General features: G+C 38.1%; 1 protein-coding gene across 1 annotated transcript; it reads right to left on the bottom strand.

The window, feature by feature from the left end:
* Positions 1–602: 602 nt before the first annotated feature.
* Positions 603–2001, bottom strand: LOC137735422 (auxin-responsive protein SAUR36-like). The gene has a single exon (XM_068474843.1). The coding sequence runs from the start codon at positions 1371–1373 to the stop codon at positions 858–860; it is 516 nt and encodes a 171-aa protein (XP_068330944.1). The 5' UTR covers positions 1374–2001; the 3' UTR covers positions 603–857.
* Between the last annotated feature and the right edge of the window lie 15983 nt (positions 2002–17984).

Below are 17984 nucleotides of genomic sequence, written 5' to 3'. Positions count from 1 at the left end.
CCTATGTTTCCTAAAATAAGAACGTCTCTACACCTGCTGCCCTTTCCTGTGATCAGCCCAATAGGTGTGGGGGCATTTGTGGTGCCAAAAATAATCAAGAAAAATATGGAGGCGACACGTGGATTTTTGGGCAAAAAAAGATAAGATTACCCTTGAGGCACACCCGGATTTCTACGCGCAAGCAGCATACAATCATCCCTCAATCAAGGTCAAAAGTGATCAAAATAGGTATCTGTTCAAAACCTATTTCATCAACCCTCATCAAATCTTCCCCACAAGGTAACTCCCAAATTATTTCTTTCAAATTATATTAATTAGCTAATTAATTGATTTATTACTCAATTAATTCATTAATTAGCTAATTGATGGTTATTAACACCAAAAAATACCAAGGGTGACTGGTTCCCACCTCTCCAAAGGGGGCGACCACACCCCTATAAATACCACCTCATTTTCTCCAAAAACCAAGGCCAAGCTTTTTGCAAAATTCTCTAAATTCTTTAAACATTTTCCCCTCAAAATTTTAACTTTAGCATCAGAGGTTTTTCAGCCAAAGCCCTTCCCCATTCATCGTGGGCGAGTGAGGCTACTGGCCTTGACTTAAAGCGTTAATTGTTTTTACAAGTGCATTTTCGTTCAAGAATAAAAAGGAAGAAATTTGTATCCACACATATATTATACTCTTTTCGTCAATATATACATCTAAGAAAAAGTACAAAAAGAAAGCTTCAAAAAGTAATAAAAAGTGAAAAAAAGAAGTAAAACACCCCTAAAAAGTAAAGATCGACAAAAATTTAACAAACATCATTATCCATCGTGGAATATTATCGTCATATCATCGCTATTCACTTATCCGCCTAAAGCGTGGCGCTGCGCTTCCACGTCAGCCTCCGTTGACCCGACCCGGCGGCGATCCGGGTCTTGACTCTCTCAAAGTCCGATATCGGGCAGGGTATGGTGATTCCGCCGTCGTGCTGATAACCGTACTCCTCCTCAGCCTCTCTCAGAAGCTGCCCGAACAGGGGATGGTTAAAGTAAATGACGGGCACCAAAACTCTCTGAAAGTCACCGTCTTTTTGGCCCACGTATACAGCCAGATGTCCCTTCGGAACCGTAACAGGCTTGTTTTTCTCAACCGGGCTTTGACCCAACTGCTTGTAACCCGACCCGGATTTGCTGCAGCACAGAGATTTGGCGCCAGCGGATAGCTTCCGGCCCCACGTGAGCAGCTTCGACATGGGGTTGTAGCTGCAAGCTGAAGAGGAAGAACCCGGGTTGAGCCGGGTATATTCGTGTCGGGTCGTACGGACGAAGAACCACCGGATGACCGGGCAAAGGCGCTTTCCGAGCTTGAATCCTCTGAATTTTGCCATTGTTTCTGGGGGAAAAAAGAGGAAAATCTGTGCTTTGGGTTTTGAAATTCGTGTTGAGAAGTGAATTGGGTTGTCGCTAGAGAGTGATTTGCTTCAAGAAAATGGCCATGGGTCGGCCTCGGACATGGCGAGACGAGAGAGGGTTAAGCAGATTTCAGAGAGAAAGGTGGGGATATTAGACATGGTCTGGCTTTCGCAGTTCAACTACACAAGCTTTTAGGGTATTTCATTAAAATATAAAATACCCAAATGCTTAATTTGTACTATTTGGGCTTGAGATGTAGCTGAAATTGTGTTTTTGAAGCAAAAAAAATATGATTATGTTGAACAAAGAGAGGACACAAGATAAAAAGGCAAGCAGAATTACACACAAGGACTCGATCACCAGCTACTATTCTTTCAAAGTGAACAAAATTGAGCTGAATTTGATCTCTTGGTGATGATCTATGAGGGTTTGGTGGGTGTGTTTGAGTTCTGGTTTTGGTGTGCTGGGTGAGGATTGAGATAAAGAGTGTTTGGGAGGAGAAGAGAGGGCTATATATATATATATATAAAATATGATACGGAAAATGACTCAAATGAGGAGAATATTACGAATTCAAATCTGTACGAAGGGAAGGAGGAGAGCAAGTGCAAGCGGGGAAGGAAAGTGCAAGCAGGGAAGGACTTGAATTTCCTTGAAAAAAGTTGGAATTGGAAATGATCATTGTAGTTTGCATCACATGGCTTTGCCCATCTTACTCTTATGGTTTAAGTTTGTTATCAGTCTTAATTAGATTAGACTCCCCCAAATTAATTCGAAAAGTAGTTCCTCCTTTTCTTCGTTGTTGACAAATTTTGGTCAGCTAATTTAATAGAACTACGAATTTTAAACTAGATGAATGAGAGAAATGAGAATGTAATCATTCAAAGAGAGTATGTGTTTTATGATGTTTGAAATTTCTTAGATATGGTCGGTATTTTTGTGAAACTATTGGAAAAATCAGAAAAATCAAAGAAAAATATAGAAAAGGGAGACTTCACCTTATATCGGAGAACTCTTAAATTTCGGTTACAATCGATAGAAATTTAACAAATAATATTTCGGTTAAATATTAGTTTAAATTCAATAAGACTTCTGCTGAGTTTATGATGAAAGTTTCAACTAAGTTATGTGTAATTTATCCATTCTAGTGAGATGCTTTACTTTATTATTTGTTATTAGAAAGAAGTTTCTTTCTCACATATCACATACTCAATTTTTAAACAATATTTTACCATTAATTCTTGAAAAGTATGAATCCTTAAAAAGTGTGTGTATATATATATATATATATATATATATATATAGCTATACTATACAAATACTTATACTTGTGTCAACTCCTTTTGTTTTAAGGGCAACAGACACCCAAGTAATTGGCGTCTGAGAATGTAGACCTTATTTGCGTGTGTGAGAAAGCTTGGACGTGAAAGTCCCATAGGTTTACTCTCTAATAATCATTAATCACACTGTTAAACCACATTACATGGCATTGTCTTAATTATCAAACCATCCCACAGTGTCGTCTACAAATGTAACCTTTGGAATAAACGTATTATTTCTTGTTAAACAGGTACTTAAGAAAAGATATGTTTTTGCTTATGACAATCACACAATCGCATGATATTACTTACCTACATAAAAAAACACTTGCACGTATATATGTTACAAGAAAAGAAATTAATAAAATAATGATGCAACTCAGTACTACGATATAGTGTTATTCCTCTTCACTTGTAAGTGGGAGGTCTTAGGTTCGAATCTTGTGGATGGCAAATTTGATACCAAATTAGGTTGCTCATTGTGTGATTTAGCCGAACTCTCTCCTTCTTTTAGTGTAAAATATATTGTTTTACTCAAAATAAATAAATAAAACTATGATGCATTAATTCTTTGAACAAGCTGTGTAAGTAGAACGAGAATCCATTCATATCCAACGATAGTCGATCATCAGCTAAGCCAACGCGTGAGGAAAACCCTTGACCCTTAAGTGTAGGGTTTGTGTTGGGCGGTTGGATGCGTCAACTTATCAAAGAGACGACCCTTAAGCCTACTATTCCATACTTTTCAATTTAGATCAGAGCAATTGATTAAAAAAAGGAAAAAGAAACTCTTGTCAATTTTTCTTAATAGTACGTAATATTGAAAAATATGAAAAGTGAAAGATTGAGATTGAAAATTGGAAATCTAATAGTTGTGGAATCAAATCAAACAGCTAAAAATACTGAATGTTACGAGACAATTAATGAAGCTACACCTGAAATTAACAAGAGATTTTCAATGTACTTAAAGTATGCATGAGCTGGTACGTCACTTGTCATATCTACTTATATTATGAAACGTTTTATACCTCTCATGTTCCCAGTACATACGTAGAAATGTTTAGATCAGAAAGTCAAAGTCTGAGCTCCCAATTCAACACGTTGGTTTCCAAGAAGCTGCTGAATTGGACAAGACGTTCCCCTTGGAAAAAAATGTTACACTCCTAGAAGACGGAAGAAGACCAAGTCAGACTCATAGTACCTTGCGGGTACAGCCTACATTACACGATCTAAATTTATTATTCTGGTGCCCTACTTGTATGAACCATCAGGTGTTTTCATTTTCTAGCAATAAATTAACCTAGCTACCAATAGCTTGTGAGACCATCCCCATATCTATTTCTTTTGTTTAAACAAACGATATTATCTTATGCTAAAGAGAAGAGGGTAGATTTAGCCTCACAATAATATGGTTCAAATTCATCTTTGACAAAAATCGAATTTAAGACCTCTCACTTACTAGTAAAGAAAAATCTCACTAAACTTTAGTACTAAATGGCAATCCCATAACCTTACTCTTGGATTCTTTGAAACGGATATGTCTCGTTTTAGGTAATATAACTAACCCTAACCTCGCGGTTCGGCACCACCTACAACAACAACACAGAAAAGGAGTTGGAACCTTGTCGATGTGAGTCATTCCCCTTAAACCCTAAAAATAGTTTTTTGCAATTTTGGAGCTTGAGGATAAAGTAGTTTGGTTTTTGCATGAGAATAAAATACTCATAAAATGGTAAAGAAGGAAACCCAATGTTGGGCTAGTAAACGTTATTTCTGCTAGTGCGTTTATAGATTTTCAATTGATCTTTTATAGTATCTGAATTTGCAAATTCATGTATCAAGTTCAACGGTCACAAATGCTTAATTACCAATTATTTCAAGAAAAATGCCATATGAAATGCGCAATCTATTTTTTTTCGTTAGTTTATCATTAACTTATTGTGACTTACACATCTTAACTCCACAAAGGAGTGAAGGGAAATATAACAAAAGGAAAATACTTGTAAGGTGGTGATTTACATAGGATAAATCAAAGTACAACTATGGATATGATTGAACAAATATGTGTGCAAAATTAAATGAAGTGTGTCTTCATCATTTCTTTTAAAATTTCAATTGCATAACGTTTTGTTGTTGGTTCTTTTTAATAAAATAGATGAATGCCCACACACATATATATATATATATCAGTTGAAAACTTTAGATAGAAAGACAAGGGGATACTACCGTGCTATTTGAATAATAATAATTATATAATATGTTCAGAACCATCTTTATTTTTGCGATTTTGTCCATATGATTTTGTTCTATAGTCTATTTTACTGTGTCCCTCCTTTAGTTAGTCAAATGCGTTAGAGTTAAACGACAATCAACGCACGGTTCCACTTGTCCGACGAAACCTCGAAGGCCAAAGCACGTACGACGATGCAACCGATGCACAAAGCACGAAGCTGCCGCAGTCAGCTTCCGTACCGTCAGTCCGTGTACTCTACCGTATCCAACCGACCGTCTGATGATTATTCAAATCACACGGGGCCCACCTCGTGCATATAGGTTGCAACCCTTCCAATGTGCGTGGGCCCCACTCTGCCACTTGGCTTCATCAGGACGATCAATGCGTGATTGTGGGCCGGGTCGGAAGAAGAATCCAATATAGCCGACTAGTAGGCCGTCCCCTTCAATCGTAATCAGCGTCCGTTAAATAACCTTTGAAGGAGGGAATCTCTGCACGTCTCGACGGCTTTTTTGATTTTAATATGATTTTTGGCTACGTATTTTCAGGTGAGGGAGATCGCAGATGCGTACCTTCTAGAGAAAGAGAAGTCACTTACAATTTGAATACCGTACACCGTACTAATGCGATGATTAGGGTTTTACTAGAAATTTGAACCATGAGTTGCTACAGGATTAGAAATTGTATAGATAAATGTTTGAAAAAACTGTAAACTCAAATTTAATGAAATGAACAGATGTCTAACCAACACTGCACCGTAACGATACATTGCTACCAATGGTTGTTTCAATTAAATTGTCCTGATCCAAATAGAAACATGAATGGCTAAAACTGTTAAAAACACAAAATAACACTTGAATCAAATGTATAGACAAAAGCAAATGTTAAAAACAATATATATATATATATATATATATATAAATATATAAAGAATATTACATTAAATAAGATCTATACAATGAAATAAACACATTACTCTGTTAAGTTTAATAATATGTACAATAAGTTCTTGACATTGCTTCTCTTATATTTTCTTAACAAATAAATAAAAACTTCTATTTTCTACCTCCCCTTCATCAATTAAGAAAACGAAAACATTAGGTAGCCATATAAGAGACAATTTATTCGATAACCAAGAAAAAAGCAGTTCCCAATATCTACATATGGGCAGCTGTATTATGTTGTGCCAAAAGAAAAAATTTTAACAAACGAATTAAATCACTTGGCGAGTTTTCAATCCAAAACAAAAACATACCCAAACACAGAAATCTCTGTTTACAATCCCTTCCACTTTGCTTCTTGCACTTCCATATTCATTCTTCTTAGTCCCCTTAGTCCACACCCTCCATATTCGTTCTTCTGCTTCCAAACTCCTATTAAATTATCCCCGTTTCCTCTAAAACCCATCAAACCGTTTTCTCACTCTTCAAAATCCAAACCACCACTTAAAATATACAAAATCACAATTAAATAAAGATTACAACACACTATATCACACTCAGAACCAAAATGTACTAAAACAAAAGATGAACTCAAAATCCTAAATTAACTGTTCGTATTTAAATTTTATTTCCAAGGTAATTTTCCTGCCGGAAAACATTGATCTACAAAACCAAATTACATTTTTCAGCAAAAAAAAAAAAAAAAAAAAAAAAAAAAAAGAGGACAAACCAAATACAATATAGAAATACAGCCATTAAATTAAGCTTGATTTACATTATACAAAGTCAATTCAAACTAGGGCTGGGCACGGGCCGGGCCGGGCCGGGCCCAATTTTGAAGGGACCGGACCGGACCTAGGTTAAAAAAGAACGGGACGGACCGGGCCGGGGATTACATTTTCTAATATAAGAACCGGACATTACCCGGCCCGGTTGAAACGGGCCGGTTCGAGCCGGGTCCACGAGTCATGTTGTGTTGGATTGGTGTTGACCTTGAAGCTAGGTTTCATCATCGTTCCTTTTCTTCTTCATTGACGCCGACCATGGAAGGTAGGCTTCCAATTTCAAATTCTGCAACCAAGGTTGCTGTCCTCTTGCTGCTCTTTCCGTAGCATGCATATCAAGCTTAGATAATCAAACTCCACAATCACCGTTCTAAAGCCTTCCTCTACGCACACCAGCATCGAATCTTTCGACAGGGCTGAGAAATTCCTCATCTGGATCGACATCAGCGGGCTCTCCGACGCCGTTTTGAACTCGATCTGAGTGGTTCTCGGGTTTGGGCTTCGTCGAAAACCAATTTCGTGGTCTTGTCGTCGACATCTTAGAGAGCCTCTCTCTCCTCTCTCTCTTTCTCTGACCTTGCGAATTCCGGTGACCTCTTTTCTCTCTCCTTTCTCAAGGGAAGCTTCCATGAATTGCTCCCTGCCCCATCCCATCATCAACGAACGAAGTCTCGTGGGCTCGGGTAGGCTCGGGAAATCCCAAAAGAACAAAAACCCAGCTCCAAAAATCAAATAAAAACAGACCCAGATGACCATTTCAATCAAATCACAACCAAAAAACAAGCAAGATCCATGTGAAAATCGCAGCAAATGAAAGGAAGCAGAAGAAAATATTTACCTTGCTGGGTACACGAGTTGTTCGACTTCGTTGTTCGTCGGAGGGAGAGAAACTGATTTTCTTCTATTATTCATTCTAGAAACGGGCCGGGCCGGGGGCCCGTCCACTTCTATTTCAAGATCCGCCCCGCCCCACTAATATGGTATACCCGAACCACCCCGCCCCGTTTTGTGTTTAGAAATTTTGGACCCGGCCCTTACCCGCCCCAAACAACGGGTACCCGCCCCTACCCGCGGGTCCAAGATCCGTTTGCCCAACCCTAATTCAAACAACTAAAAGAACATAAATGAAAATATTGAGAACCCAACCTCTTTAAAACACAGCCGGTTCCACTCGTCTAATGTCTTTAGTTTAACAAAACCAAATTAACCTGAAATTAAAATAAACCTCATTAATTAAATCAACCTACTAAAAACAAATTTATACTCACACATGTATAACACAATACACACACGTACAATATATATAATTGAATGAAATACCTTGACGGTTTGTGTATTTGCAACCGTGACTGGAGGCGAATATCACACAAAAAGGATTTTAATGATGGAGAGTAAGGATCCCAGTGAGAGCTGAAATCAGAGAAATTAAATTTCAATTCATGTACAAATCCGAAATCACAAAAATGTATAAATTAGAGTAGATGAATTGAAACCGAAGATATTATAAATTATCTTGTAATTTGGTCAACAGACAAATATGCAGACTTTAATTTTTTCTGCTTTTTCGTACGGTCGCAACTGATCCAGAGGAGTTGGCCTCACAGCTTCCATTTCAACTATTCAAAATGGATGCAATTTTTTATGAGCAATTAAAAAAAAAAAAGCTCAAGAAATATTGGAATAACCAAAAATTTATCAAACCTGAATTGTCATCAGATACACTAAATAAAAAACACAAATTAAACTCCTACACCTCATCTATCCAACAGGGGTTCAATTTGTAATACAAAAGACGAAATTCTTGTTCCTAATGAACATAGTTACTGTAAACATAACATCATGTAAGAAATTTATCCATTATTTTTCCAATTTGCTTAATGTGGGGGTATAGCTAGAATCACAACAATTACTAAATAGACAAATGACTTATCCTTATACTTGGAAGCCAAAATCCAATTATAACTCATGCACCCTATAATTATAGCTAAATTTTGTGCCACTTTACACTTAACAGTATTAAACAAATGCATAGAAATGGAACATTCATTCCTATAAAGTGTATATCAACATATGGTGATTAAATTCAACATGTTATGGCAATACTCTTTGAATCTCTCTACACAGCATGTTACAACAAAATCTGCAAAAAAAGTTTAAAATAAATAAATAAAATCTGAAAACAACAAAATCCAACAATAAAAAGACCAAATCCACAGGCGAAATATACACGCCCTTTTCAGACACCTTCCTACTAACGAAGCAGACGGTATAACACCAAAAAGCCAAATAAAAAAAAAACAAAATAACCAAGAGAGAGACCATACATAACATTAACTCTAAGAAGAAAAAATAAATGAATTAGCAGCTCCGGCAGTGATACACCGAAGCCATTGAGCAGGGATTGCACAGGAGAAGCCCCATCGCTTCCCTGTAAAATAATGTATTTACATTTATGCCACTCCATTAGTTCGCCATTGTAAATTTACATTTATACCATCAGTTAGTCCATGCATAGAGAGATGGAGAGAGATACTCACCACTTAATTGGGGGATTTGAAGGAGGAGCCGTCGCCGACGTCGTTGTTGGGGAGGTCAAAGTCGCCGACCTCATGAGCTGGTGCTGGAGCATCATGGCGGCAGCAGATGCGGCTGATGTGGAGAGGGGGTAAGTTTGGTTTGCATAAAGCTGTAAAAACCTGAACCCAAGACTATAAAATTAAACCTCAAAATGACAACTAAAAAAAATAAAAAATCTCAAAACATAACTTAATCATCACAATTCCAAAACATATAAAAATGCCAAAAGATTGTATCAAGACTGAAGCAAAGAACAAAACAAACTTACACCCTTAATTACCTAGCAACAAAACCCAAGAAAGCTGAATTTGCTGAAACTGAAAACAAAAAGGGGTTAGACAGGCAGATATAAAACCCCAGACTACAAAATGAACACCCAAAATAAGAAAGAAAGCAAAATTTCAACATGAAACCAATTTACAACAAAACAAACTTGTAACTATAATTCCAAACAACACAACCTGCTCCGTTAACAATTTGCAAGAAAAATACCACGATGTAGAGAGCCGAGAGAAAGCCAAAGCTGAAAATGAAAGAAAGAAAGCATAAAATAGATAGAAAATGGAAAATGACAAACGGAGAAGTGAAAGCCAAAGAAAAAAACAACAAATGGAAAAGAAAACATGCAGCGATCATCAATGCATGGAGGGCATTCCATCGGCAGAAAGCGTCGAAAAGGATGGAAGTGAAAGGCAAATAAAAAACCAAAACAAATGAAAAGCAAAACTTGCAGCGATAATCAACACGTGGAGGGTTTCGTCCAGTGCACTCAAAGTTGCCCATCAATTTCCTTGGTATGCTAAAAGAGAAAATATTAGAGAACAAAAACCAAACACACCAAACCATTTTTTCATATTTTTTTAATCATTTTTTTTCTCTCTAACCAATATCTATATCATTTTTTATCCTTTTTGGTGCTACAAACATTTTTTTTAATCTTAATTTTTTGTCAACAACCCATTACTTTAATCTTAATTTTCTGCCACTTCGCATTTATTATCCTTTTTCGAGGAACGGGCCTTCGTTGCTACCACCACGCAACTGCAATGGTAATGGCATCCCTGTTTTCCTGTCTTTTTCTCAAATGGACAGGAACGATCAACATGTGGGTCTTCGCATTTATTATCTCTTTCGTGGGTGGTTTTTTTCTTTTGGCTTTTTTTTTTCAAAGGCTTTGGAAGTAGCAATAGAGGGAAGTACATGGTGATGAGAGACGCAAGGCTGCGAAGGACAAAATGGACTTCTTATTGTAGCAAAGTGTGAACCGTACGGGGACCAAAACAAAAATCGAGGGCAGTTCCACCCTTTCACTGTTGGTGAACAGTGCTCACTCTCAAAGGATGAAAAGTGGTTTTCTGCTGAGCTTTAGTATATAGATAATTTGTCCAATTAGGCTACGTACAAGTAATATCTTTTCTCTTCCTTTCATTTTCTTCCATTTCTTCGTGACTTACGTGCAAGTACAATTTCTGTACATAAAACTTATAAAATTAATCATAATATTACGCTGCTAAAGTTATGATCTTGGAAACTTAGAAATGGAGAATAAATTAAAGAAATGACCTTAAATCTTCATGTACTGACCCCAAATCAAAGCACTGGGATGATAGAGAGAGGCTGAAATTCAATATACAACCTTCATGATTCATGATCAAAATTGTCTATATTTTAAACTATAATTTATTCTGCAAAATATCAATAAAATTAATAACATTCAACTAATTTGTTGATCGATTTAACAACAGTCAACTTTTGATTATATTATTTTGGCTTTTGAATGAAAACTACGTGTTGTTTGACTTATTTGATTACAATTAGATGACAAACTAAATTTTAATTTTTAGCTAATTTGTAAAGATAATTTTGTCTGGTTTGATTACAATTATGTAGAAATAATTTTAATTTAGCCCTAGCCTTATTTTGTTGTCAAAAGGGAAATCGAAGCACTTGTTTAAATTGGCTTATGCGTGTTGAAATCTCTCACATCGACTGTACCTTTGAGAGAATAAGAGTTTAAATATTTTAATCCCACTTCAACTAATACCAAGACCTTTTTTGATAAAATCTCACACCTGACGAATTATGCAGGTCGTAATTAACAAGTTGGAGCCAATTCGTTCAGCTGCATGCAATTGCAAGCGTAACCTTTCAAGAATCCAGATTAACATGTCTCAGCTATGTTTTCAATATGTTTTGCTGTCACTATTTATGCGGACACTACTGACTATGTGATACACTACTCCATGCCGGTCCTTGTGTCCTGTGATTGCAATTTAGTTCATGAATTAATTGTGGTAAAGAAAAAAAGATAAAAGAGAATGCTAGCAATGTTGTGGCTTATATTTAACCGATGGGAGAAGGAGGTTGGCGGCAAAGAGAGAGAATAGAGAGAGAAAGAGACAGAGATGTGTTTATAGGGTTGTATAGAGGATGTGTGTTATTCCCGCTACGCAGTGCCTTTATTTATAGTAATAAGAGAGAAGAAATCTTTCTCCTCCAAGGAATACAAGTCCTAATAGGAAATAATAACTAGAATAAAATCTAATTTAGGATTTACACAATCACACTTAAAAAGAAGTTTATAACACTCCCCCTTGAGTGTGTAAATACTCAAGTAAATTTGGCATCATGTAAAGGTTGAGGAAGTCGACTTGTCGGCACTGATTCTGGGAACACACTATTCTTAATAAGGTAGGAACTTGCATAAGGAAAGTAAGTCTCACAAAAAATCCTATGGCTGTGGTAAAAATCCAAGTAGGGACAAAACCCATAGTCTAAGGAAAAATGTGTAAGAAATGCAAAGTCAAATGAAACGTCTACGGGACATCATCAGGGATATGATCAACCCAAGGTGGGTGCCTCGTCAAAACCTCGTTAAGTAGCAAAAACCCAATGGGAAAAATGCTCCTAATCATAGGGATAAAGAGTACATTAAGATCAAGCAAGTATACTTCAGGATACTCCCCCTGAGTTTGACACAATTCCAAAGAGAACTAGCAATGTTACAACTTAGAAAGTTTACACATACCAATTTCTTCAACAAGCTTTTGAAACATCGCCTTCAGTGAGTGATTTGGTGAAGAGGTCGACCAGATTGTCTTGTGAACGAATTTGCGTGACTTCAATCTTTTGATGCTCTTGTTGTTGATGTGAGAAGAAGAACTTCGACCCAATGTGCTTGGTGTTGTCTCCTTTGATGTAACCCTTCTTGAGCTGTTCGATGCATGTTGCAGTAAAGATGGCAGGAGCTTCGAATATGGCCCACAACTGCTCTTAACCAAAAGCATTCCCGAGTTGCATCGTGTAAGGCGAGAATTTCAGTATGGTTAGACCAAGTGGCAACTAAGGTCTGTTTAGTTGACCTTCAATATATTGCAGTGCCTCAAATGATAAAGACATAACCCATTTGAGAACATGCTTTATGCAGATAAGATAAGTATCATGTGTCGGCATAACCAACAAGGTAAGAATTGACTCGAGATATGGGGTGTGCGGCATCACTCGAGGATCCATAGGGATAGACAAGCCCAAATTCGTAGTACCCTTAAGGTAGCGAAAAATGTCTTTAACATCAATCCAGTGTATGCGTGTTGGTGCATTATTGCATCTTGCTAAAAGATTAACAGCAAAGGAGATGTCGAGTCTAGAGCATTGAGCTAAGTACAATAAAGTGCTTATCACACTTAGATAAGGAACTTCAGGCTCTAAAATCTCTTCATCATCCTCCTTCGGACGAAAGGGATCTCGTTTTGCATCTAGCGATCGAACGACCATAGGAGTACTCGAAGGCTTTGTTTTATCCTCGTTAAAGCGGTGCAACACCTTATGGGTGTAGTTCGATTGATGTACTAAGATTCCATCCGAACGGTGCTCTATCTCGAGATCGAGACAGTATCGAGTCTTTCCTAGATCTTTCATCTCAAATTCCAACTTCAGGTGCGCGGCAGTTCTCACCAGCTCTTCAGAAGTTCCGATGAGATTCTTGTTATCGACATATATTGCAACTATCACAAAATCGGAATGTGGTTTTTTAATGAACACACAAGGGCATAGTTCGTTGTTCACATAACCCTGACTAGTCAAATACTCACTCAGACAGTTATACCACATTCTTTTGAATTACTTCAAACCGTAGAGTGAACGCTTTAGTCGAGTTGAGAGTGTGTTTCGGGGTTTGCAAATATTTGATCCAATCAATATAAGTCTTTCGGGAACTTTCTTATAAATTTTCGTATTATGATCCCCATAGAAATACGTTGTTACTACGTCCATCAGCTATATACTTAGTTTTTTGGAAACTACCAAATTGATAAGGTGGCGAAAAATAATCACATTCATAACGGGTGAATAAGTTTTTTCATAGTCAATTCTGGGGTGTTGTGAGAAGCCTTGCGCAACAAGACGAGCTTTAACGCAGTTTTTCATTATTCTCATTACTCTTCCGAACGAAAACCCACTTGTAGCCAACGGGCATATGTGGAGAAGTAGGAGCTACAGGTCCAAACACCTTACGTTTCACAAGCAAATCGAGTTGGACTTAGATTGCTTGTTTCCAATTTGACCAATCGATTCTACGTCGACATTCATTAACAGAACGGGGTTCGATGTCATCGCTCAACATGATCTCAGTGGCTATCGCATATGCTAATGCATCGTTGACGATCATCTCATTTCTACACCAAACATCATCCAAGCTAGCATAATGGACCGAAATCTCACGATTCTCGGGAGGTGGATTCGTCTCTTTAAGGACGCTTCCGTAATCTAGAATTTCCTCATGAGTTGGATAAAATAAGTAAGTGACAGTCGGATTCACTGTAAGCTATTCATGTTCCTATGCCATGGGTTTCTTCTTCCAAGGGTGTGAATCCTTTGAACCAAGTAATCTGCCACGCTTATGTGTAAGGGCAGATGATTGGCTAGCCGCCAATGTACATGGATTGGCCAAAATGGCATCCCGAGCCTCCATGAGGGAAGTCTCTCATACATTTGGTACATCCATCTTTGCAGGCACATTCACAGCTAGACTATGTGATCTTGTCACTCGTGCTAGATAGGCAAAAACATCTGGCATACTTTGAGCTATGCTCTAAAGAACTAATATGCGCTGCACTTCAGTCTCAGATTGAGCGGTGCGGGGATCTAAATGAGACAAAGTGGGAGTCATCCACGATAATTCGCATCATTCATCAGAAACGTTAACTTTCTTATCTCCCCCTAATGACGGGAAGACTGTCTCAAAGAAGTGACAATCCACGAAACGAGCAGTAAATAGATTGCCTGTCAAAGGTTCTAAGTAACAAATAATCAAAGGAGAATCATATCTGGCATAGATTCCCATCCTTCGCTGAGGCCCCATTTTTGTATGTAAGGGCAGTAAAGTCGACACATAGACCACACAACAAAAAATGTGCAGATTCGATATGTCGGGTTAGTATTCAATAACCAACTGAAGGGCACTATATGGTTAGGTCGCAACAAGCCTTAAGGCGGACCAACATAGTTGCGTGCAATATTGCATCGCCCCTAAGCAGCAATCAGGAACTTGGTACGTATGACCAACGATCGAGCAATAATTTGTAAGCGCTTAATGAATGCCTCTGCCAGGCCGTTCTGTGTGTGAACATGGGGTACATGATGTTCAACTTCAACCTAACCGACATGCAATAGTCATCAAAAGTTTTAGATGTGAATTATCCAGCATTATCCAATCGAATAGATTTGATCGGATAATCAGGGTAGTGAGCCCTAAGCATGATAACCTGAACCAACAGTTTGAAGAATGTAGTGTTCCTTGTGTACAACAAGCACATGTGTGACCAACGTGTGGAAGCGTCAACCAAAACCATAAAATATCTAAATGGTCCGTAGGGAGGGTGAATCAGTTCACAAATGTCCCCCTAAATCCTTTGTAGAAAAATAGGAAGATTCGAACGAATCTTGTCATAAAAATGCTTAATAATAAGCTTTCCCATAGAATAGGTTTGACATGCGATTCTTTGAATCGAACCTAAGCTTCGGGTTAGTGGATGCCCGTGTGATGATTTAAGGATACGTCGCATTGCTGTTCGTTCAAGGTGTCCCAAATGATCATATCAAAGCGTAATTTCGTGTGTGGTCCCAGAGGTAGGGCCGGCCACATAATGGCTTTCTATAGGGCGTATGGTCGTAGTATACAGACCACTCAGGATACGCTGAATCTTTTTTAGAATACGCTTCTGGTCATATCCGTAAGAAGTTATGCACAAAAATTGAACTCTATTTTCTACATAGGTTTCAGCGTTGTAATTATTATCTCTAATGTCCTTGAAACTCAAGAACGTTCTTCCGGAACACGGAGAATAAAGTGCCTCATCAATGGTCAAAATTGTACCATTGGAGAAAATTATACATGCCTTACCGTATCCTTCGATCAGGTTGGATGAGCCTAAGAGGGTTGCCAGAGATGCATTATTAGGTATGAAGTTAGTAAAATAGATGCATTCACGCAAAACGGTGTGTGTGGTTGCATATTTGCCAGACAACTAACTTTCTCATTAGTTATACCGAGAATAAAAATTAATTTGAATTGGTCACATGCATAAAAGTTCTAAAAACAAATATCCATTCAAAATAATTTAAGTATTCAAGGATGGTAATTAACTTAATATCCAAAAACAAATAACCAACAAATAATCCAAACACAAAGGAAAATTGTTCAAAATTAAACCAAAAACAAGGGGGGTTCGCCCACTAGGTGGAATTCAGCCCCATTGTCTAAATTTCAACTAAAAAAATAGTTTATGTCTAAGATTCTAATCTTCCATGGGGGTAATAGCCTCTTGAAAGTTAGAAACCTCCATCTTGGTACTCTCTGATTCATCCACTTGCACAAAGTTTGATTCAAACTTTTTACGGCAATAATGATATTCAGCTACAACCTTCTGGGGAGCTCGACAAACACGGAACCAATGGTCTGTGAACCACAGTGATAACACATGTTCGCATCCATGGTTTCAGGTGCTTTACCCTAATTCTTGAAGTTTGGGGCATTGGGAGCGAGGTTAGGGCGCTTTTGGGCTCGGTTTCGTCCCTTAGATGGGCCTTGGCTCTGTTGACCTTGACGGGGTGGCTTCTGGCTGCCCTACCACGCCTATTTTGGCATTTTGGGCATTTGTTTGTGTTATAATGTGTTTCAGGCACAACAGTTGCCCCAATAGGTTGAGCTTGATGATTTTTCATTAACAACTGATTCTGCTTTTCAGGGCGAAGTGAAACAGAGATCAAATCCAAAAACTTAGTGAACTTCTAAGCCCTAAATTGTTGCTGCAAGACAATATTAGTAGCAAAAAAGGTCAAATTGGTCTTCTCTAGGAGATCTTCTTCAGTTAAGGTCTCGTTACAGAACTTGAGACGGGATCAGATTTGACAAACTTCAGAATTATATTCATTCACAAACTTAAAGTCTTGAAAGCGCAAATGCTACCAGTCATGTCTTGCTTCAGGCAAAAAGATATCTTTTTGGTGATCAAAGTGATTAGCCAAAGCGACCCAGAGTTCTTGTGGATCTTACTTAGCAAGATATTTAGTTTGCAGTGCGTCATGAATATGTCTTCGGATGAAGATCATGGCAGTGGCTTTCTCAGCTTTGACAACCGGGTTGTTTGTCTCATCTTCAATGGCGAGACACAAATTCTTTGCAGTGAGGTGGAGTTTCACATCTTGGACCCACTTAAGGTAGTTTCTTCCAGAGACCTCTAAAGCAGTGAAGTTGAGTTTGTTCAAATTCGACATGTTCCTATCAAAAAATAAATGGATAAGATGTGATTACTGTAATGGAGAAAAGAAATGAATCCATTCACATAGGAGTAGAATATTCAAGTTCTAATAGACATATATTGATTTAAATTCGCATGAAAAAGCTTCAGGTTTTCGTGGGTGATGTTTTTAAGGAAAACTTCAAGTTTTCACACAAGGCATGTTTCTAGAAACTTCAGGTTTCAAAATAATTATGAACTTCAAGTCTATAATTATAATTGAATTAATTATTTTTGGACTTTGGATCAAATATAAAGTGTGGGTGAAAAATTATAAAGCCCAAAAGTGCCTAAAAATAGACAATTAAAATCGGGGCCCAAAAACATGGATAAAAAACCCACAGGTGGGCTGGAAAAATGAAATCGTGAGGTCTAGGCCAAAGAAATAGGGCTTAGATAGACACGGGCTGATCAGGCCCCACATAGAATTTGGGCTGCAAGCCCAGAAGCAGTAAACGGGCTGTAAGAATAAGATCCAAAACAGAGACCTATATGGGCATCGATCAGATGCAGCGCAGTGCAGGTGCACCAATGCACCAGTACAAGTTGGGATCAGATGTGTCACAGCATAGGGAGTCCACAATAGCTGCGTAGGCTGGGTTCCACTGTAGCAAAGACACTGGGGACACCAAAGCCCAATTGGGCTAGTGTCTTTCACGGGCCGAGAGTCCAATTCAGCCCAACGGGCTGTTTAGAGTTAGGCTGAGGCAGTAAAAACAACCAACAACCCAAAAGAGAGTGATGTACGATGTAAGCTTGAGGGTCCGAGGCCCACTAGGGCTCGGGTTTGGAAAACCTAAGACACTCTAACGCCGCTGGATGTGGGATTTTAAACCGAAAAAATCTCTGGCATCGCTTCAGGCGATTTCCCTCAGTCGGTCACGGCATGGCGATGCACGAGGGTTCAAGTGGAACCCTGGTTTTGGACGGAGACC

This window comes from Pyrus communis, chromosome 5 (genome assembly GCF_963583255.1).
Source record: "Pyrus communis chromosome 5, drPyrComm1.1, whole genome shotgun sequence".
NCBI classification, from domain to species: domain Eukaryota; kingdom Viridiplantae; phylum Streptophyta; class Magnoliopsida; order Rosales; family Rosaceae; genus Pyrus; species Pyrus communis.
This window is presented reverse-complemented; position numbering and strand designations above follow the sequence as displayed.

Excerpts from the sequence above, each read along its gene's own strand:
- LOC137735422 (XM_068474843.1), bottom strand. The coding sequence starts at position 1,373 with ATGGCAAAATTCAGAGGATTCAAGCTCGGAAAGCGCCTTTGCCCGGTC.